At 45.3% G+C, this 22639-nt stretch overlaps 1 protein-coding gene across 4 annotated transcripts in view; it reads left to right on the forward strand.

Moving 5' to 3' along the window:
• The window catches only part of LOC119953246 (ras-related protein Rab-37-like), a 506036-nt gene that overhangs the window by 412389 nt on the left and 71008 nt on the right, over nucleotides 1-22639 (forward strand). For all 4 annotated transcript variants that reach the window (XM_038777293.1, XM_038777289.1, XM_038777292.1 and 1 more), the window contains 3 exons: nucleotides 469-510; nucleotides 14686-14752; nucleotides 17581-17633. In XM_038777293.1, coding sequence (XP_038633221.1) covers nucleotides 469-510; nucleotides 14686-14752; nucleotides 17581-17633 — 162 coding nt within the window. The remainder of the gene's footprint in view (nucleotides 1-468; nucleotides 511-14685; nucleotides 14753-17580; nucleotides 17634-22639) is intronic.

Genomic DNA, 22639 nt, shown 5'->3' on the forward strand with positions numbered 1-22639 from the left:
GGAAAGGCTGATGGGCTTGAGGTTGTTTTCGTTAGAGAGAAGAAGGTTAAGAGGTGACTTAATAGAGGCATACAAAATTATCAGATGGTTAGATAGGGTGGACAGCGAGAGCCTTCTCCCGCGGATGGAGGGGGCTAGCACGAGGGGACATAGCCTTAAATTGAGGGGTAATAGATATAGGACAGAGGTCAGAGGTGGGTTTTTACGCAAAGAGTGGTGAGGCCGTGGAATGCCCTACCTGCAACAGTAATGAACTCGCCAACATTGAGGGCATTTAAAAGTTTATTGGATAAGCATATGGATGATAAGGGCATAGTGTAGGTTAGATGGCCTTTAGTTTTTTTTCCATGTCGGTGCAACATCGAGGGCCGAAGGGCCTGTACTGTGCTGTATCATTCTATGTTCTATGTTCTATGTTCTAATCCTGTCGTTTCCCATTGCTAACTAGCTTTTCTTCTTGTTTTACAGAATAAGGTGGTGGTTGTGGATGGGGTCAAAGTCAAGTTACAGGTCAGTACTTTGTGACAAAACTTCGAATGGCAACATCATAAATCAGTGCACACAGTTTCACCCAAAATAACTAATTCCTCGGGGATTTCAGAGTTGTACTATGCATTCACAAACCTGTTCTCAATCATTAAAACTAAACTGGAAGAAAATTCTAATTAACAAACATCACTCTCTTTCTTAGGAAAATGTCCACAGCTGAAGGAACATAACCAAAACTTCCCATAAATATTGACACACTTCCATAGATCCCTGGAAACATTGACAAATTCCCGTTGAGCTCTGTAAACATACACTGTATATTAGTAGATCACTGAAAACATTAGCATACTCCCGTTCCGCACTGAACTATGTTTACATTTGTATTTGTATTTTTTATTGTTATAAAACCATAAATGCCTTAATAAAATGTTTTTTAAAAAACTAAAGGCGAGAGAATGACTTCCTTAGGTGTCATTAAGAGTGTTGAAATCCCTGCAGACTGGGTTCATTAAAGAAGTGTAATGTGATGAAGAACTTCCACAATGGATGACCTGTGTTAATGGTGTTAAACAAAGAGAAGGAACTAAGAATAATCCCATGTTGCAGAAGGTGAGAAGATATTTTCGTGAGGGATGGACCAGAGAATCCTGCTCTGGTTCTACAATGTGAAAGCAGAGTTGCATGTTGCAGATGGAGTTTTGCTGCAAACAAAGCAAATAGTAATTCCGAAATCATTACATTCGGGGTTTGTGCGAACTCCACGCAAACCACAATGGAAGAAAAAAAGTGAAAAGAGAGCCAAAGAACCAGTGGATTGGCCGGGCATCCTCCGGGATATCGACACAATGGAAGAAACTGCATAGGGTGCAGGAGAGTGAACGTCTGTACACAGTGCAGGAAGCAAACAAACTGCACACGGTGCAGGTGAGTGAACGTCTGTACACAGTGTTGGGAGCAAACAAACTGCACACGGTGCAGGTGAGTGAACGTCTGTACACAGTGCAGGAATCAAACAAAGTGCACGCGGTGCAGGTGAGTGAAAGTCTGTACACAGTGTTGGGAGCAAACAAACTGCACACGGTGCAGGTGAGTGAACGTCTGTACACAGTGCAGGAAGCAAACAAAGTGCACACGGTGCAGGTGAGTGAAAGTCTGTACACAGTGTTGGAAGCAAACAAACTGCACATGGTGCAGGTGAGTGAACGTCTGTACACAGTGCAGGAACAAAGAACAAGGAACAAATAAAAATTACAGCACAGGAACAGGCCCTTTGGCCCTCCAAGCCTGCGCCGATCCAGTTCCTCTATCTAAAACTGTCGTCTATTTTCTAAGGATCTGTATCCCTCTGCTCCCTGGCCATTCATGTATCTATCTAGATACATCTTAAATGACGCTATCATGCCCGGCTCTACCACCTCATTGCGTGGCAATGCGTTCCAGGCACCCACCACCATCTGCGTAAAGAACTTTCCCCGGATATCTCCCTTAAACTTTTCCCCTCTCACCTTGAAATCGTGACCCCAAGTAATTGAGTCCCCCACTCTGGGGAAAAAGCTTTTTGCTATCCACCCTGTCTATACCTCTCATGATTTTGTAGACCTCAATGAGGTCTCCCCTCAACCTCCGTCTTTCTATGAAACTAATCCTAATCTACTCAACTCCCCTTCATAGCTAGTGCCCTCCATACCAGGCAACATCCTGGTGAACCTCCTCTGCACCTTCTCCAAAGCATCCACATCCTTTTCGAAATGTGGCGACCAGAACTGTACGCAGTATTCCAAATGTGGCCGAACCAAAGTCTTATACAGCATAACTGTAACATGACCTGCCAACTCTTGTACTCAATACCCCTTCCGATAAAGGAAAGCATGCTGTATGCCTTCTTGACCACTCTATCGACCTGCGCAGCCAACTTCAGTGTACAATGGACCTGAACACCCAGCTCTCTCTGTACACCAATTTTTGGATTTTCCAAAATGCATCACCTCGCATTTGCCCGGATTGAACTCCATCGTCCATTTCTGCGCCCAACTCTCCAATCTATCTATATTCTGTTGTATTCTCTGACAGTCCCCTTCACTATCTGCAACTCCACCAATCTTAGTGTCATCTGAAAACTTGCTAATCAGACCACCTATACCTGCCTCCAAATCATTTATGTATATCACAAACAACAGTGGTCCGAGCACGGATCCCTGTGGAACACCACTGGTCACAATTCTCCATTTTGAAAAACTCTCTTCCACTACTACTCTCTGTCTCCTGTTGCCCAGCCAGTTCTTTATCCATCTAGCTAGTACACCCTGGACCCCATGAAACTTCACTTTCTCCATCAGCCTACTATGGGAAACCTTATCAAATGCCTTACTGGAGTCCATGTATGTGACATCTACAGCCCTTCCCTCATCAATCAACTTTGTCACTTCCTCAAAGAATTCTATTAAGTTGGTAAGACATGACCGTCCCTGCACAAAACCATGTTGCCTATTACTAATAAGCCCATTTTATTCTAAATGGGAATACATCCTATCCCTCAGTATCTTCTCCAGCAGCTTCCCTACCACTGACGTCAGGCCACCGGTCTATAATTACCTGGATTATCCCTGCTACCCTTCTCAAACAAGGGGACAACATTAGCAATTCTTCAGTCCTCCGGTACCTCACCTGTGTTCAAGGATGCTGCAAAGATATCTGTTAAGGCCCCAGCTATTTCCTCTCTCAATTCCCTCAGTAACCTGGGATAGATCCCATCCGGTCCTGGGGACTTGTCCATCTTAATGCCTTTCAGAATACCCAACCTATCCTCCCTCCTTGTGCCGACTTGACCTAGATTAATCAAACAGCCATCCCTAACCTCAACATCCATCATGTCCCTCTCCTTGGTGAATACCAATGCAAAGTACTCGTTAAGTATCTCACCCATTTTCTCTGACTCCACGCATAACTTTCCTCCTTTGTCCTTGAGTGGGCCAACCATTTCTCTAGTTACCCTCTTTCTCCTTATATATGAATAAAAGGCCTTGGGATTTTCCTTAACCCTGTTTGCTGAAGATATTTCATGACGCCTTTTAGCCCTCTTTATTCCTCATTTCAGATTGGTCCTACATTCCCGATATTCTTCCAAAGCTTCATCTGTCTTCAGTCGCCTAGACCTTATGTATGCTTCCTTTTTCCTCTTAGCTAGTCTCACAATTTCACCTGTCATCCATGGTTCCCTAATCTTGCCATTTCTATCCCTCATTTTCACAGGGACATGTCTGTCCTGCACTCTAATCAACCTCTCTTTAAAAGCCTCCCACATATCAAACGTGGATTTAACTTCAAACAGCTGCTCCCAATCCATATTCCCCAGCTCCTGCCGAATTTTGGTATAGTTGGCCTTCCCCCAATTTAGCACTCTTCCTTCAGGACCACTCTCGTCTTTGTCCATGAGTATTCTAAAACTTACGGAATTGTGATCGCTATTCCCAAAGTAATCCCCGATTGAAACTTTAACCACCTGGCCGGGCTCATTCCCCAATACCAGGTCCAGTATGGCCCCTTCCAGAGTTGGACTACTTACATACTGCTCTAGAAAACCCTCCTGGCTGCTCCTTACAAATTCTGCTCCATCTAGACCTCTAACACTAAATGTATTCCAGTCAATATTGGGAAAATAAAAATTTCCTATCACCACCACCCTGTTGCTCCTATATCTTTCCATAATCTGTTTATATATTTGTACCTCTATCTCACGCTCACTGTTGAGAGGTCTGTAGTACAACCCTAACATTGTTACCGCACCCTTCCTATTTCTGAGCTCTACCCTATTGCTCTTACTGCTCGAGTCCTCCATAGTGCCCTCCTTCAGCACAGCTGTGATATCCTCTCTGACCAGTAATGTAACTCCTCCACCCCTTTTATCTCCCTCTCTATCCCACCTGAAGCATTGATATCCTGGGATATTTAGTTGCCAATTCCCTTCCCTCAACCAAGTCTCAGTAATAGCAATAACATCATACTCCCAGGTACTAATCCAAGCCCTAAATTTATCTGCCTTACCTAGTACACTTCTTGCATGAAAACAAATGCACCTCAGACCACCAGTCCCTTTGCGTTCATCATCTGCTCCCTGCCCACTCTTTCCCCTTAGTCACGCTGACTTTGTGATCTCGTTCCTTACAGGCTTTAGTTACTACCTCCTTACTGTCCACTCATTTGGTTCCCATCCCCCTGCCACATTAGTTTAAACCCTCCCCAACAGCGTTAGCAAAAGCACCCCCAAAGACATGGGTTCCAGTGCGGCCCAGGTGTGGACCATCCAATTTGTAGTAGTCCCACCTTCCCCAGAACCGGTCCCAATGTCCCAAAAATCTGAATCCCTCCCTCCTGCACCATCTCTCAAGCGACGCATTCATCCTGACTATTCTTTAATTTCTACTCTGACTACCACGTGGCACTGGTAGCAATCCTGACATTACTAACTCTGAGGTCCGACTTTCTAACTTGGCTCCTAAGTCCAAAATTCTGCTTGTAGGACCTCATCCCGTTTTTTTACCTATATCATTGGTGCCTGTATGCACCACGACAACTGGCTGTTCACCCTCCCCCTTCAGAATGTTCTGCAGCCGATCTGAGACATCCCTGACCCATGCACCTGGGAGGCACCATACCACTCAAGTGTCTCTTTTTCGACCACAGAACCGCCTATCTACTCCCCGCAATGCACTGATGCAAATTTTCCCTGCAACAGCCAATTAGATTGTGGCTAATTTTATTTGCCTAATCTATGTGATCTATGTAATCTAATCTATGAGAAAGGACGTACTGGCGCTGGAGGGTGTGCAGAGGAGATTCACTAGGTTAATCCCAGAGCTGAAGGGGTTGGATTATGAGGAGAGGTTGAGTAGACTGGGACTGTACTCGTTGGAATTTAGAAGGATGAGGGTGGATCTTATAGAAACATTTAAAATTATGAAGGGAATAGATAGGATAGATGCGGGCAGGTTGTTTCCACTGGCGGGTGACAGCAGAACTAGGGGGCATAGCCTCAAAATAAGGGGAAGTAGATTTAGGACTGAGTTTAGGAGGAACTTCTTCACCCAAAGGGTTGTGAATCTATGGAATTCCTTGCCCAGTGAAGCAGTTGAGGCTCCTTCATTACATGTTTTTAAGGTAAAGATAGATAGTTTTTTGAAGAATAAAGGGATTAAGGGTTATGGTGTTCGGGCCAGAAAGTGGAGCTGAGTCCACAAAAGATCAGCCATGATCTAATTGAATGGCGGAGCAGGCTCGAGGGGCCAGATGGCCTACTCCTGCTCCTAGTTCTTATGTTCTTATGTTCTTATGTGAAGATTAAAATCACCCATGATCACCGATATTCCCTGTTACATGCATCTCTAATTTTGTGTTTAATGTCATTCCCAACCTCACCCCTGCAATTTGGGGATCTATATATGACACCCATTAATGTTTTTTGTCCCTTGGTAAATCTCAACTCTATCCATACAGATTCCACATTGTCAGAGCTAATATCCTTTCTCACTTTTGTGTTAATTTCCTCTTTAACCAGCAGTGCCACCTTTTATTTTATGCCTGTCCTTCCTAAATACTGAAAACCCTGGGACATTCAGTTCCCATCCCTGGTCACCCTGCAGCCATGTCTCCGTAATCCCAATTATATCATACCCATTTATATCTATCTGCGCGATTAGTTCATCCACTTCATTGCAAATGCTCTGTGCATTAAAGCAATGAGCCTTTTGGTTTGTCTTTTTCACAATGTTTTTCTTGCTCCCAATATTTTTCTCTACTGCCCTGTTTGAATTTTGTCCTTGGTCTCTCCACCTATCACTTTTTTCATTAACCTTTCTACCTTTTGCTTTTGTCCTTGCTCCCTCTTTCTCTGACTCCTTGTATAGCTTCCCATCCCCCTGGCATATTAGTTTAAACCCTCCCCAACTACTCGGGCAAATAGTCCCCCGAGGACATCAGTTCCAGTCGTGCCCAGATATAACCCATCTAATTTGTACAGGTCTCACCTCCCCCAGAATCCGTCCCAATGCCCCAGGAATCTGAAATCCTCCCCTTGACACCATCTCTTCAGCCACGTATTCATGCTATATATCCTGTAATTCCTACTCTGACTGGCACGTGGCACTGATAGTAATCCTGAGATCACTACCTTTGAGGTCCGATTTCTTAACTTCCTTCCTGGCTCCCTGTATTCTGCCTTTAGGACCTCATCCTTTTTTTCACCTATGTCGTTTGTACCGATGTGTACCATGACCACTGGCTGTTTACCCTCCCCCTCCAGAATGCCCTGACAGCCTTGACCCCAGCACAAGGGAGGCAAAATACCATCCTGGAGTCTCGTTTGTGGCCACAGAAACGCCTGTCTATTCCCTTTACAATTGAATCCCCTATAACTATTGCGCTGTCACACTTATTACCCCTCCCCTCTGCAGCAGAACCAACCGTGGTGCCACAAGTTTGGCTGTTGCTGTTTTCCCGAGAGGCCACTGCCCTCAACAGTATCCAAAGCGGTATATCTGTTCTGCAGGGGAATGGCCACAGGAGATTCCTGCACTACCTGCCTCGCTCTCTTGCTGTCTGGTGGTCACCCATTCCCTTCCTGCCTGCCGAGTCTGAGTCTGAGGTGAGACCACCTCTCTATACGTGCTATCCATGATACTCTCTGACTCGCAGATGCTCCACAGTGTCCCCAGCTGCCGCTCCAGCTCTGAAACTCGAGCTTCCAGGAGCTGTAACTGGAGACACCTTCTGCACACATGCTGACCCTGGGACTGGAACTGTCCCCAGCCTGCCACATGGAGCAAGAGGAGCAGACCACGCTTTGGAGCTGTCCTGCCATGATTTATTCCTTTAAATTAAACCTTTGGTATTAAACTTTAGAAAGATGTTTTTGTGGCAGATTATATCCAATCTCACGTACACTATTTAATTAGCTTTTTTTTAAAAAAAAAACTGAGCATTTATCCCTCTTGCTCTGGCAAAAAATTTAAAATAGTTATTTAATGGGGCAGCACGGTGGCGCAGTGGTTAGCACTGCTGCCTCACGGCGCCGAGGTCCCAGGTTCGATCCCGGCCCTGGGTCACTGTCCATATGGAGTTTGCACATTCTCCCCGTGTTTGCGTGGGTTTCGCCCCCACAACCCAAATATGTGCAGGGTAGGTGGATTGGCCACGCTAAATTGCCCCTTAATTGGAAAAAATGAATTGGGTACTCTAAATTTATTTATTTTTTTTAATAGTTATTTAATTGAAATTATAATAGTTATTTAATTGAAATTAAAATAGTTATTTAAATCATTTTAAGTCAAATTAAAAAACAAAAAATAATAATTCAAATCAATTTAAAAATAGTAATCTAAGTCAAATTAAAAAACAAAAAAATAGTAATTCATTCAAATAAAAAAACAAGTATTTAAATTCGTAACTCCATAGATTTTAAAATTTCGCCCAGTCTGCCTTTCAGCCAATTAGGTCACAGTCTCCTGTGACGCCACTTTACCGTTTTTTTAAATTTTCAAACGGACAAACGGCAGTCTTATCATAGATTATCATAGAATTTACAGTGCAGAAGGAGGTCATTCGGCCCATCGAGTCTGCACCGGCTTCTGGAAAGAGCACCCTACCCAAGGTCAACACCTCCACCCTTTCCCCATAACCCAGTAACCCCACCCAACACTAAGGGCAATTTTGGACACTAAGGGCAATTTATCATGGCCAATCCACCTAACCTGCACATCTTTGATCTGCAGTCTTGCCCTGTAGCAGTGTCCCTCGCAGGTCCACGTCCTCTCTGCTCAGTGCCAAGCCTGGCGCTGCCTTTATTCTCTCCCTGTAGCAGTGACCCACGCAGGTCCACGTCCTCTCTGCTCAGTGCCAAGCCTGGCGCTGCCTTTATTCTCTCCCTGTAGCAGTGACCCACACAGGTCTGGCTGTCCCTGCTCAGCACTGAACTTGGTGCTGCCTTTATTCCCTCCCTGTAGCAGTGTCCCACTCAGCTCCGCTCCTCTCTGCTCACGGGAGGTGCGGGAAGCAAACAAAAGGCACATGGTCCAGGAGAGTGAACGTCTGTACACAGTGCGTGAATGTAGAGATCTACCATGCAGATCTAGTGAAGTCTCGCAACACTAAAACTCAGTAGAAATTTGAGTTAAACTTCTCGGATGCAAATAAGAATATTTTATTGCCTCTGCTTGATTAAATCTATTCTCAATAAAGTCCGGCTAGCAAAAGAACTTAAAGAGAAGTAACTTATAAACAACTTAATTTTCAAAATAATACAGAAATGGTTTCTTGCTTACGGCAAAACAGCTTGCATGAAATTCAAGAGTTAGAGTGGAAAAGTGAAAATATGAAAATAAAGATAGCGAATAGCTAGATCAAAGTATAGAGTGATCCCGGCTGTGCGGACCCTCATGTTTAAAGATAATTTTATCAGTCTGAAGTCATCTGTCTACACCTCTATGTCATCCTAATCGGTTTGGGTGAGAATCAAATACATTTGATTTGATGGTTAACTGTCAATCCTTATTGTGCAACATAAGTTCTGAATGTTTCATGTTTGAATATTTGTGCATGCTATGGAATGCAATTTTGTGCTATTATCAAGACTGGTTTTTACTGGTTTTCTGCTGACTTTTCTTTATCCATATTCTGGACAATGGTGCCTTCATATTGCTATGGTGCTTATTTCGACCTTGATCTTGATTACTGGTACCGCTCATATCTTAATATGAAACAAACCTTAAAAACTGTTCATTAGAACAATAGTTTGTTCATTTTGTCAGCAAAATGTTGTTTTAATCTCCAATTAGTTTGTGGTTGCATCAGGCTTTTGTTCTTCTGTTGAAGTTTTGTGTTTAGTCATGACCTAAGGTTATGAGTGCTGAAATCCTTATTTTAAAATGGGTATTAAAACTGGGCTTTAATATGGAGTCTGTGTGGGTAGAATTGAGGAACCACAAAGGCAAAAAAACCATAATGGGAGTTATGTACAGACCTCCTAACAGTGGTCAGGACCAGGGGCGCAACATGTACCGGGAAATAGAAAAGGCATGTCAGAAAGGCAAGGTCACGGTGATCATGGGGGACTTCAATATGCAGGTGGATTGGGTAAATAACGTAGCCAGTGGATCCAAAGAAAAGGAATTCATGGAATGCTTACAAGATGGCTTTTTGGAACAGCTTGTCATGGAGCCCACAAGGGAGCAGGCTATTCTGGACCTAGTGCTATGTAATGAACCAGACTTTATAAAAGATCTTAAAGTAAGGGAACACTTAGGAAGCAGCGATCATAATATGGTTGAGTTCAGTCTGCAGTTTGAAAGAGAGAAGGCAAAATCGGATGTAATGGTGTTACAGTTAAATAAAGGTAATTGCGAGGGCATGAGAGAGGAACTGGCGAAAATCGACTGGAAGCAGACCCTAGTGGGGAAGACAGCAGAGCAAAAATGGCAGGAGTTTGTATGCATAATTGAGGACACTGTACAGAGGTTCATCCCCAAGAAAAGAAAGATTATCCGGGGAGGGATTAGACAGCCATGGCTGACAAAGGAGGTCAGGAAATGTATCAAAGAAAAAGAGAGATCCTATAAAGTGGCCAAAAACACTGGGAAATCAGAAGATTGGGAAGGCTACAAAAACAAACAGAGGTTAATAAAGAGACAAATAAGGAAGGAGAGGATCAAATATGAAGGCAGGCTAGCCAGTAATATAAGAAATGATAGTAAAAGTTTTGTTCAATACATAAGAAACAAACGACAGGCCAAAGTAGACATTGGGCCAATTCAAACTGATTCCGGAAGGCTAGTGATGGGAGACGAGGAAATGGCTGGAGAACTTAATAAGTACTTTGCGTCTGTCTTCACAGTGGAAGACATGAGTAATATCCCAAAAATTATAGAGGGTCAGGGGGCTGAGTTGAGTATGGTTGCCATTACAAAAGAGATGGTGCTAAAAAAGCTAAAAGGTCTTAAAATTGACAAATCTCCTGGCCCCGATGGGCTACACCCTAGAGTTCTGAGAGAGGTGGCTGAAGAAATAGCGGAAGCGTTGGTTGAGATCTTTCAAAAATCACTGGAGTCAGGGAAAGTCCCGGACGATTGGAAGATCGCTGTTGTAACCCCCTTGTTCAAGAAAGGATCAAGACAAAAGATGGAAAATTATAGGCCAATTAGCCTAACCTCGGTTGTTGGTAAAATTCTAGAATCGATCGTTAAGGATGAGATTTCTAAATTCTTGGAAGAGCAGGGTCGGATTAGAACAAGTCAACATGGATTTAGTAAGGGGAGGTCGTGCCTGACGAACCTGTTAGAATTCTTTGAGGAGGTGACAAGTAGGTTAGACCAGGGAAACCCAGTGGATGTGGTCTATCTGGATTTCCAAAAGGCCTTTGATAAGGTGCCACACAGGAGGCTGCTGAGTAAGGTGAGGGCCCATGGTGTTCGAGGTGAGCTACTGGCATGGGTTGAGGATTGGCTGTCTGACAGAAGGCAGAGAGTTGGGATAAAAGGTTCTTTTTCGGAATGGCAGCCGGTGACCAGCGGTGTCCCACAGGGTTCAGTGTTGGGGCCACAGCTGTTCACCATATATATTAATGATCTGGATGAAGGGACTGGGGGCATTCTAGCGAAGTTTGCCGATGATACGAAGTTAGATGGTCAGGCAGGTAGTGCTGAGGAAGTGGGGAGGCTGCAGAAGGATCTAGACAGTTTGGGAGAGTGGTGCAGGAAATGGCTGATGCAATTCAACGTGAGAAAATGTGAGGTCTTGCACTTTGGAAAAAAGAATCCAAGCATAGACTACTTTCTAAACGGTGAGAAAATTCATAATGCCAAAGTACAAAGGGATCTGGGAGTGCTAGTCGAGGATTCCCTAAAGGTAAACATGCAGGTTGAATCTGTGATTAAGAAAGCAAATGCAATGTTGTCATTTATCTCAAGAGGGTTGGAATATAAAAGCAGCAATGTACTACTGAGCCTTTTTAAGGCTCTTGTTAGGCCCCATTTGGAGTACTGTGTCCAGTTTTGGGCCCCACATCTCAGGAAGGACATACTGGCACTGGAGCGTGTCCAGCGGAGATTCACACGGATGATCCCTGGAATGGCGGGTCTAACATATGATGAACGGCTGAGGATCCTGGGATTGTATTCATTGGAGTTTAGAAGGTTAAGGGGAGATCTAATAGAAACTTACAAGATAATACATGGTTAGAAAGGGTGGACGCAAAGAAACTGTTTCCGTTAGGCGAGGAGACGAGGACCCGTGGGCACAGCCTTAGAATTAGAGGGGGTAAATTCAGAACAGAAATGCGGAGACATTTCTTCAGCCAGAGAGTGGTGGGCCTGTGGAATTCATTGCCGCAGAGTGCAGTGGAGGCCGGGACGCTAAATGGCTTCAAGTCAGAGATAGATAAATTCTTGATGTCGCGAGGAATTAAGGGCTACGGGGAGAATGCTGGTAGGTGGAGTTGAAATGCCCATCAGCCATGATTGAATGGCGGAGTGGACTCGATGGGCCGAATGGCCTTACTTCCACTCCTATGTCTTATGGTCTTATGGTCTTTACATTAAAATAGCCTTTTTACCGATCAGAAAATAGCTGATTACCTTCAGTGAAGCAAACAAACTGCACACAGTGCAGGAGAGTGAGCGTCTGTACATAGTGCGGGAATCAAACAAACTGCACACGATGCAGGAGAGTGAGCGTCTGTACACAGTGCGAGAAGCAAACAAACTGTACACGGTGCTGTAAGTAAACATCTGTACACAGTGCGGAAAGCAAACAAACTGCACACAGTGCAGGAGAGTGAGCGTCTGTACACAGTGCGAGAAGCAAATAAACTACACACAATGCAGGAGAGTGAGCGTCTGTACACAGTGCGAGAAGCAAATAAACTACACACATTGCAGGAGAGTGAGCGTCTGTACATAGTGCGGGAATCAAACAAACTGCACACGATGCAGGAGAGTGAGCGTCTGTACACAGTGCGAGAAGCAAACAAACTGTACACGGTGCTGTAAGTAAACATCTGTACACAGTGCGGAAAGCAAACAAACTGCACACAGTGCAGGAGAGTGAGCGTCTGTACACAGTGCGAGAAGCAAATAAACTACACACAATGCAGGAGAGTGAGCGTCTGTACACAGTGCGAGAAGCAAATAAACTACACACATTGCAGGAGAGTGAGCGTCTGTACATAGTGCGGGAATCAAACAAACTGCACACGATGCAGGAGAGTGAGCATCTGTACACAGTGCGAGAAGCAAACAAACTGTACACGGTGCTGTAAGTAAACATCTGTACACAGTGCAGAAAGCAAACAAACTACACACAATGCAGGAGAGTGAGCGTCTGTACATAGTGCGAGAAGCAAACAAACTGTACACGGTGCTGTAAGTAAACATCTGTACACAGTGCGGAAAGCAAACAAACTACACACAATGCAGGAGAGTGAACGTCTGTACACAATGCGGGAATCAAACAAACTGCACACAGTGCAGGAGAGTGAACGTCTGTACACAGTGCAGGAAGCAAACAAACTACACACAATGCAGGAGAGTGAACATCTGTACACAGTGTTGGGAGCAAACAAACTGCACACGGTGCAGGAGAGTGAACATCTGTACACAGTGTTGGGAGCAAACAAACTGCACACGGTGCAGGGGAGTGAACGTCTGTACACAGTGCAGGAAGCAAACAAACTGCACACAGTGCAGGAGAGTGAACGTCTGTACACAGTGCGAGAAGCAAACAAACTGCACACAGTGCAGGAGAGTGAACATCTGTACAGTGTTGGGAGCAAACAAACTGCACACGGTGCAGGAGAGTGAACATCTGTACACAGTGCAGGAAGCAAACAAATTGCACACAGTGCAGGAGAGTGAACATCTGTACACAGTGTTGGGAGCAAACAAACTGCACACAGTGCAGGAGAGTGAACGTCTGTACACAGTGCAGGAAGCAAACAAACTGCACACAGTGCAGGAGAGTGAACATCTGTACACAGTGTTGGGAGCAAACAAACTGCACACAGTGCAGGAGAGTGAATGTCTGTACACAGTGCAGGAATCAAACAAACTGCACACAGTGCAGGAGAGTGAACGTCTGTACACAGTGCGAGAAGCAAACAAACCGCACACAGTGCAGGAGAGTGAATGTCTGTACACAGTGCAGGAAGCAAACAAACTGCACACAGTGCAGGAGAGTGAATGTCTGTACACAGTGCAGGAAGCAAACAAACTGCACACGGTGCAGGAGAGTGAACATCTGTACACAGTGTTGGGAGCAAACAAACTGCACACGGTGCAGGAGAGTGAACGTCTGTACACAGTGCAGGAAGCAAACAAACTGCACACAGTGCAGGAGAGTGAACGTCTGTACACAGTGCAGGAAGCAAACAAATGGCACACAGTGCGAACTGCTTCAGTTCCAAGCGTTGTGTGAATCTGCTCATCCAGAAGCAGAAAGGCAACCACTCTGTCAAAAAAGGAGGCAAGAGAGAGATTTCAAGCCAAATCCACAAAGTGATATGCCGATAAATCTACAAAACGCCTCAAATCATTATGATGCAACCACCAGAAGAAGCATGCAACAGTCCTAAAACATCTGAAGAACATACTGAACAAATACAACAGGAGGATGATACATCAATACATGAAGAACATCAAACTCAAGCAACAAACACGAAAGAACATGTAGAACCTTTACAAGTTCAACAGACACTGCGAAGATCTACAAAGATAAGGCACAAGCCAGGTAGACTTAATTTGTGACAGACTGTAAAAAATTCTGAACATGTAAAAAGCTATGCATATCATGGTGAAATGTAAAAAAAAATAATTTAATGTATGTAAATAATTTTCCAAAGGAAAGGGGATATGATGATATGAATAAAGAAGTTCTTTTGTTAAGGAGTCCAAAGAAATCCAACAAGATTTAGTCTGTGAATAAGTAGCAATATTATCCAGGTGGGTGGGAGGGTACATGGGGTCACACGAAGTGACACATTCTCCAGTTCCTCAGCTTTGTCATGCATACCTCGCTGCCTCCCGATTAATTCCCAGTAACTCCTGAGTGTGCACTCACCTCATATTATGCAGCTGTTCATTATTGTTCTTGTATTGCATTTAATTTGAAGTAAATTAAATAACAAGGTTCATGACTCTGCTTTGTTTCTGTCTCCAGATTTGGGACACAGCCGGGCAGGAGAGGTTCCGCAGTGTCACTCACGCCTACTACAGAGATGCACAAGGTAGGGCTATAATAGGTGGGAATGAAGTTTTGATCAGTAAGCTGGGTTCAGGTCCCAGACTCTCATTTTTACTGCTGGTTCTGAGCAAGGCTCGGTCCCTAGGACTCCTATTAATTTCACAAGTGAAGCAATTTACACTCTGGGAATATGGGTTGAGGAGATGGAGGAAAGCAGTTGCGCAGTGCAGTAACAAACCAGGACAAGGCCAATCGACGAGTGAGCAAGAGCTCATTAACTTTTCCTTGTATTAGTTCAACAGCAAAAATTTAAATGCAGCATGATGGGCGGCATGGTGGCACAGTGGTTAGCACTGCCGCCTCACAGTGACAGGGACTCAGGTTCAATTCCGACTTAGAGTAACTGTCTGTGTGGAACAAAGAACAAAAAACAAAGAACAATACAGCACAGGAACAGGCCCTTTGGCCCTCCAAGCCTGTACCTGTCTAAACTAAAACCATATGTACTTACGGAGTCCGTATCCTTCCATTCTCACCCGATTTATATATTTCTCTAGACGCCCCTTAAATGCCACCTTAGGACAGCACGGTAGCACAAGTGGATAGCACTGTGGCTTCACAGCGCCAGGGTCCCAGGTTCGATTCCCCGCTGGGTCACTGTCTCTGCAGAGTCTGCACATTCTCCCCGTGTCTGCGTGGGTTTCCTCCGGGTGCTCCGGTTTCCTCCCACAGTCCAAAGAAGTACAGGTTAGGTATATTGGCCATGATAAATTGCCCTTAGTGTTCAAAAAGGTTAGGAGGTGTTATTGGGTTTCAGGGATAGGGTGGAAGTGAGAGCTTAAGTGGGTTGGTGCAGACTCGATGGGCCGAATGGCCTCCTTCTGCACTGTATGTTCTATGTTCTATATGCCATTATCGTATCTGCTCCCACCACCTCCCCGGCAGCACGTTCCATATATTTACCCTAAGCCCTAAGGCGCTTCACGGGATTTATTATCAGACAGAATTTGATAAAGAGCCACATAAGGAGATATTCGGACAATTGACCAGAATCTGGGTCAATTAGGTACATTTTAAAGAGTGTCTTTCAGGTGGAAAGCGAGGTAGAAAGATCAAGAGATAGCTGGAGGGTATTCCATAGCTTAGGGCCTGGCCACCAATGATGGAGAACATAAAATTGGAGATATGCAAATACCCAGAATCAAAGAAACATTGAATGTCTGAAGGGTGTGGGGCTGGAGGTGATTACAGAGATAGGGAGGGGCAAGACCATGGAGGGATTTGAAAACAGAGATGAGTCATAGATGTTTACAGCATGGAAACAGGCCCTTCGGCCCAGCTTGTCCAAGCCGCCTAATTTCTATCACTAAGCTAGTCCCACTTGCCTGCATTTGGCCCATATCCCTCTATACCCACCCTGCGCATGTAATTGTCTAACTGTTTTTTAAAAGACAAAATTGTACCCGCCTCTACTTCTGTCTCTGGCAGCCCATTCCAGATGCTCACCACCCTCCGTTTGAAAATTTTTTCCCTCTGGTCTCTTTTGTATTTCTCCCCTCTGACCTTAAATGTTATGTTTGAGGTGTTGCTGGACTGAGAACCAGTGTCGGTATGAGAGCATTCCAGCTTGATATTGCCAGCTGATCTGGGAAAACCAAGATAACCAACAGTTCTGTATTTTATGGGATTGTCTTGGAATTTGCAAGCCCATATCCGGATATTGGTTGCCTGGGACACCATTTGTCCCAGATTCTTCCAGGCATTCTTCCCGAGTTTCTTTGGTGCCTGTATATGTGCACACTTTGCAGCCCAGAGCCCACAGCTACAAAGGGAACGAGGAATGATTAACACTGACCATCTCTGCTCTAAAATTGCTCTGCATGTGAGTGGTTGCGGGGAGGGAGTCAGCTGTGCGAGGGAGTAGAAGTGAGTATTTACTGCTAGGAACTGCGAACTGACGGCAGCATTCAGCCTCTCAGGCCTGTGTTGTGCTTTGTGGGGTTCAGTGGACCGGGGCCTATAGGGTAGGGTCTGGCAGGCCGTGGGTGGGGGAGGGGGTTGCTCCAGCAGACCTTGGAGGGAAACTGGGGCTATCTGGTAGGTACATGAAGAGTGGTGGGGTCCAGCAGGCCTCAGGGTGGGGGTTAAGAGGGTCTGTTGATTGAGTGGTGAGAGGACTTTTGGAATAGGGGCTTCCGAATGAGTCTATCAGGGGAGGTGGGTCATAGAGTTTTTACAGCACCGAAAGAGACCCTTCAGCACATCACGTTCACGTCAACCATCAAGTACCTAACTATTCTAATCTAATTTTCCATAACTTGGTCCCTAGATAGAGATAGGGCCACACAAGTGTGTTTGTGTTTGTTTAAGAGAGTTAGCAGACCCATTGAGCAGTGTCAGCAGTACCTCTCTCCACCCCAGTCAACACCTCAACACCATCCCACTTTTCACCACCCTTCCCCGACCAATGGTCTCCCCAGCAACACCTCACCCATCCCCCCACAGCCCCCTTTGAAGTGTCTCCATTTTCCTTCGGGTGCTCCGGTTTCTTCCCACAAGTCCTCAAAGACGTGCTGTTGGGTAATTTGGACATTCTCAATTCTCCCTCTGTGTATCCGAACAGGTGCTGGAATGTGGCGATAGGGACTTTTCACAGTAACTTCACTGCTGTGCTAAAGTAAGCCTATTTGTAACAATAAAGACTATTATAAGATTATTATTATTATATTATTATAATTTTGCTTCAACACAGTTAGTGGCCCTGGGGGAGGCGGGGGATGGGAATGTTTGACTGTTACGTGCTGCTGCAAGATGTTTAGCCTCCAGACATGACGAATGTTTGGAATTTAAACTCTCTCTTTCTCCTCACAGCATTGCTGCTGCTCTATGACATCACGAGCAAGTCATCGTTTGACAACATTACGGTAAGATGCTTCAAATTTCATGATTCTCAGGCAAAGAAATTTGGGGAATTTAGATGGTCGACTGATCCCGTGTTAATGTTGTAATTAAAGGATTTTACCATCCTTATTCAATTCTCACAATGCTCAAGCCTCATCGTGTCGCCACCTACCCAGATGTCAGCTCAGTGGTAGTGCACTCACCTTTGAGCCAGAAGCTTGTGGGTTCTTTGACAAGATCCAGAAACTCCTGACACTCCAATGCAGTGCTGAGGGAGTGATACACTGTCAGAGGTGCCATTTTTCGGAGGAGATGTTAAACTGAAGCCCCACTCCAGAGACCCTAGATTTACACTTTGGAATGTGGTACTGAGAGATAATTGAAACCCATTTGCCTCACAGGTGGACATTAATAAGTCCATGGCGCTACTTCAAAGAAAAGGATGTCCTGGCCAATATTCATCCCTCAACCAACATCTGAAACACATGATCATTATCACGTAGCTTGGTGTTTGTGGGAGTTTATTGTGTGCACATTAGCTTCCATGTTTCCCTCAACAGCTGCTACACTTCAAAATTATACTTCATTAAACAACCTTTTGAATTATCCGATGATCATGAAAGTCGCTATGTCAATTCAAATCTTTCTTTTACTTTCAGAACCATTTTCCCAAAGGAACTAAACACTTTGGAACCCCTTACCTCCCTCATTCTTCCCTTTTCCTCCAATTTCCAGACTTTTGCAACTAACCCACTGCTTCTTGATTCACTCCACGCGCTCTCCTACAACCTGCTAATTGTGTTGCCACCCTGCACTTTGGCATGTCAACGACTGCTTCTCAATTTACCAATTCATTCATTCGCTGTCTGCATGTGACTGCCTGGTAGTATTGTTGTTCAGAAAGAAAGAACTTAGTAGCTTTCAGAAGTTCAGGGTAATCCAAAGCATTTTCACCAAGTACATAATCACTGAAATGTTGTGACAGAGAAAATGTAGCAGCCAGTTTTCCCAATGAAAAAATAAATGTTGACCAGGACGCTGGGGTTTGGGGTTTCTTTGAATAGATATAGATATAGAACAGTACAGCACAGAACAGGCCCTTCGGCCCTCAGTGTTGTGCCGAGCAATGATCACCCTACTCAAGTCAACGTATCCACCCTACACCAGTAACCCAACAACCCCCCCCATTAACCTTAAGGACACCAAGGGCAATTTAGCATGGCCAATCCACCTAACCCGCACATCTTTGGACTGTGGGAGGAAACCGGAGCACCCGGAGGAAACCCACGCACACACGGGGAGGACGTGCAGACTCCGCACAGACAGTGACCCAGCCGGGAATCGAACCTGGGACCCTGGAGCTGTGAAGCATTTATGCTAACCACCATGCTACCGTGCTGCCCAATAGTGCCACGGAAGGTATTATGACAACTTCGGATGGTTGGCAAGACTTGTTTAATGTCGCATCTGAATGGCTCTCTGACAGAGCGGCACTCCCTCAGTACAGCACTGGAGTGTCAAGTTGAGGGCTGAATTCTCTGCTGTCGGGATTCTCCGTTTTGCCGGCAGCCTGGGGGTTTCCTGACAGCTTGGGGCTGCCCCACAAAGGGGAACCCCATTGACCAGCTGGCGAAATGGAGAATTCTGACGGTGTGCCGCAGCAGATTTCTGGTGCGACGGAATGGAGAAACACTATTTTCCACCCTCTTCCCCCCTCTTCTCCAGTGGATGTAAGTAGGGGCAATGCCACAATTCCATGATGAGGTAGGAGCAACATAGAATTTACAGTGCAGAAGGAGGCCATTCGGCCCATCGAGTCTGCACCGGCTCTTGGAAAGAGCACCCTACCCAAGATCAACAACTCCGCCCTATCCCCATAACCCAGTAACCCCACCCAACACTAAGGGCAATTTTGGACACTAAGGGCAATTTATCATGGCCAATCCACCTAACCTGCACATCTTTGGACTGTGGGAGGAAACCAGAGCACCCGGAGGAAACCCACGCACACACGGGGAGGATGTGCAGACTCCGATGGCACATGATGGCATCTCAGGCACCACTGCCTGGAATTTCCCTTTCAACTACATTGGTTCCTTTACACCTGAATAATCAGGCATGCAGTTACTAAGCAAATTTTGAGAAGACAAAAGCAAACTTCAAGAAGCTCAGCATCTCCAAGCGAATTGATCTACTGAAACCTTATACCTGACATCATTCTGATGCTTTCTGTTTTAATTTCTCCTTTATAAACTTTCCATTGGACTTGGTGTCATTGGTTGGTGAGGCTGCTATTCCCCCTTCACTTCATTTCAAACAGAGCTCCATGGCTTTTCCCATGGAGATTCCCCAATCTCTTGGCTTTATTTTTGGGGGGAAGAGCTTCCGTCATCATCATCAAAAATTCACTGGTTCATAACACGGAGTGTGGGGCCTTTACTTGGGTCTGAAATAACTTGCCAAAATGCAGCCACACACACCCCTGAGGTCTCAAATGACCTTGCTACCTTGATTCAGCAATTTCATCACTTTAGCTATAGACAAGCTTCTATCCCCTTAATTATCAGTCAGTCCACTGTGCCCATGATCTTTGACCCAGGAAAAAATGCAAGTTGGTCGGATTTTTCTTTGGTTTAGAGATGATTCTCAGCAGTTTTGATACCCATGCATTTTCACAGAGTTCAAGTCAAACACTATACAATAGCAAGGCTCAGTCGTGATTCCAGGTGGATAATTGAACAATGTTGGCACACTGAAGGAAAGCTTCAGGTGTCATCAATTAATCTGGGGGATTCCTTCAATATTGGTCATCAATGCCTGTGGCCTGTGTGCCCCATGCTGTGCAATATTGCATTAGGTAGACAAAGGGTACTCGGGTAAACTGGGAGGAGGAGGATGAAGCAACAAGGACAGATATAGATATAATAATAATACAATAATAATAATAATTGCTTCTTGTCACCAGTAGGCTTCAATGAAGTTACTGTGGAAAAACCTCCTAGTCGCCACATTCCGGCGCCTGTTCGCGGAGGTCAGTACAGGAATTGAACCCGCGCTGCTGGCACTGTTCTGCATTGCAAGCCAGCTGCTTTAGCCCACTGTGCTAAACCAGCCCCTGGATTTGGAAGAGATGTGAAGGAAGTTTTTTGCTGGCTATACCGAATTACATAGAATAATCCAATCAGCCCAGCTGGTCAATGGCTGTGTTTATGATTCATATGAACTTCTTCCCAACATGCTTCATCTCAGTGTCTTTCTCAAATCCTTGTCGAGCTTTTTTATAAATGCTCTTAAGTTATTCGCTTCAATTACTCCTCATGGTAGCAGCTTGGACATTCGAATTACTGTCAGGATACAATGGGACAGTTCTCCCATTCTTTTACGAGAGATCCCCTCTTGACTACTGTCAATGACCAGCACCTGCTCCCATCTTCCCCCTTCACAACATCATTACTTACAGAGCAATTCCCACCTTAGCAAAAACAGTTATGGGCATTGTCGTGTTAGGTACACTGGTCTAACACTGGCTGCAACTGGATGCAGATTAGATCAGAAAGATACTCCAGACCTTGAAGTTAGTACAATCAGGTTTATTGAACTAACAGCACAGTTTGCACAGTTCCCTGTGAGTTCGACTCTCTGCTAACTTAAGTGTGGTTACTCTGTCTGACTGAACCAGACTAGCTCTTAGCCACGTGGTGGTGGTGTGAGAGTGTAACAACACCCTTGACTGACTCTCTAGATGTTCATCAGTGGAAAGAGGCGGAGTGTGAGTGCCTCGTGTCTTTTATAGTCAGATCCCACCCCTGAGTGTCCTGCCTGCTTATTTATCATGTCCTGTTCTCTGTGTCCATTAGCTGCTTGTCTGTATATCATTATGTGTGTGTGTGCGTGTGTGCCTGCATACATATCATGACATCTCCCCCTTTTTTATGTTTGGATGACATATGTGAGCGTATTTACAAGAATAGGTCAATATTAATATATATATATATGCAGTGGATGTGAACATATGTACATGTGAAAAAGCTGTCTAGTGCGAGAACATAGAACATAGCAAACAGAACAAATGTTCATAAGTCCAGTCTCTGTGGCTTGTGTCTGATCCTGATCAACTGCTGGAGAGGTGGTGGTGGGGGACAGCGCCTTGATGGGCGGGATTGAAGCCTGACTGGTGGCCTCGTGAGTCGAGGTATCAGGAGGTGGCAAAACAACAGAAGGAAACGGAGAAGAATGTGGTTGCGGGTTGGCAACTTTGCGCAGTGCCCGTCTATTTCGTCACACAACAGAACCATCAGCCAGACGCACAACATGCGGGGGGCAGCCTGTCGAACAACGACAGCTGGAGCTGACCAGCCTCCATCAGGGATCTTGACCCGAACAGTGTCTGGCGGGGATAACACGGGCAAATCAGTGGCATGAGCACCAGAGCCCTGTTTTTGCCGGCCTCGGGGTTGCTGCACCTTCTGCAGCACCGGGAGGTGATCCAGGTTGGGCACGTGTATGGCTGGCAGTGTCGTTCGCAGGTCCCTGTTCATCAGCAGTTGAGCCGGCGACATGCCAGTGTACAGTGGAGTCGCCCCGTATGCAAGCAGCGCAAGGTGAATGTCAGACGCAGAATCCGCGGCCTTGCAGATGAGCTGCTTCACTATGTGCATCCCTTTCTCAACTTTTCCATTTGACTGCGGATAGTGTGGGCTGGAAGTGACGTGTTTGAACTGATACGACTGGGCAAAGAGAGACCATTCATGGCGGTTGAAGCACGGGCCGTTGTCACTCATGACAGTGAGTGGGATACCATGCCTGGACAACGTCTCCTTACAGGCCTTGATGACGGTCCGAGATGTGAGGTCTGAGAGCTTCACGACTTCAGGGTAATTGGAAAAGTAATCAATGATTAACACATAATCACGACCATTTGCATGAAAGAGGTCGATGCCAACCTTGGACCACGGAGAGGTCTCCTTATTCTGCGCTGGCTGGAAGCGTTGACAGATCGCACAGTTAAGGACCATGTTCGCGATGTCCT

This window comes from Scyliorhinus canicula, chromosome 18, assembly GCF_902713615.1.
Source record: "Scyliorhinus canicula chromosome 18, sScyCan1.1, whole genome shotgun sequence".
Taxonomy (NCBI): domain Eukaryota; kingdom Metazoa; phylum Chordata; class Chondrichthyes; order Carcharhiniformes; family Scyliorhinidae; genus Scyliorhinus; species Scyliorhinus canicula.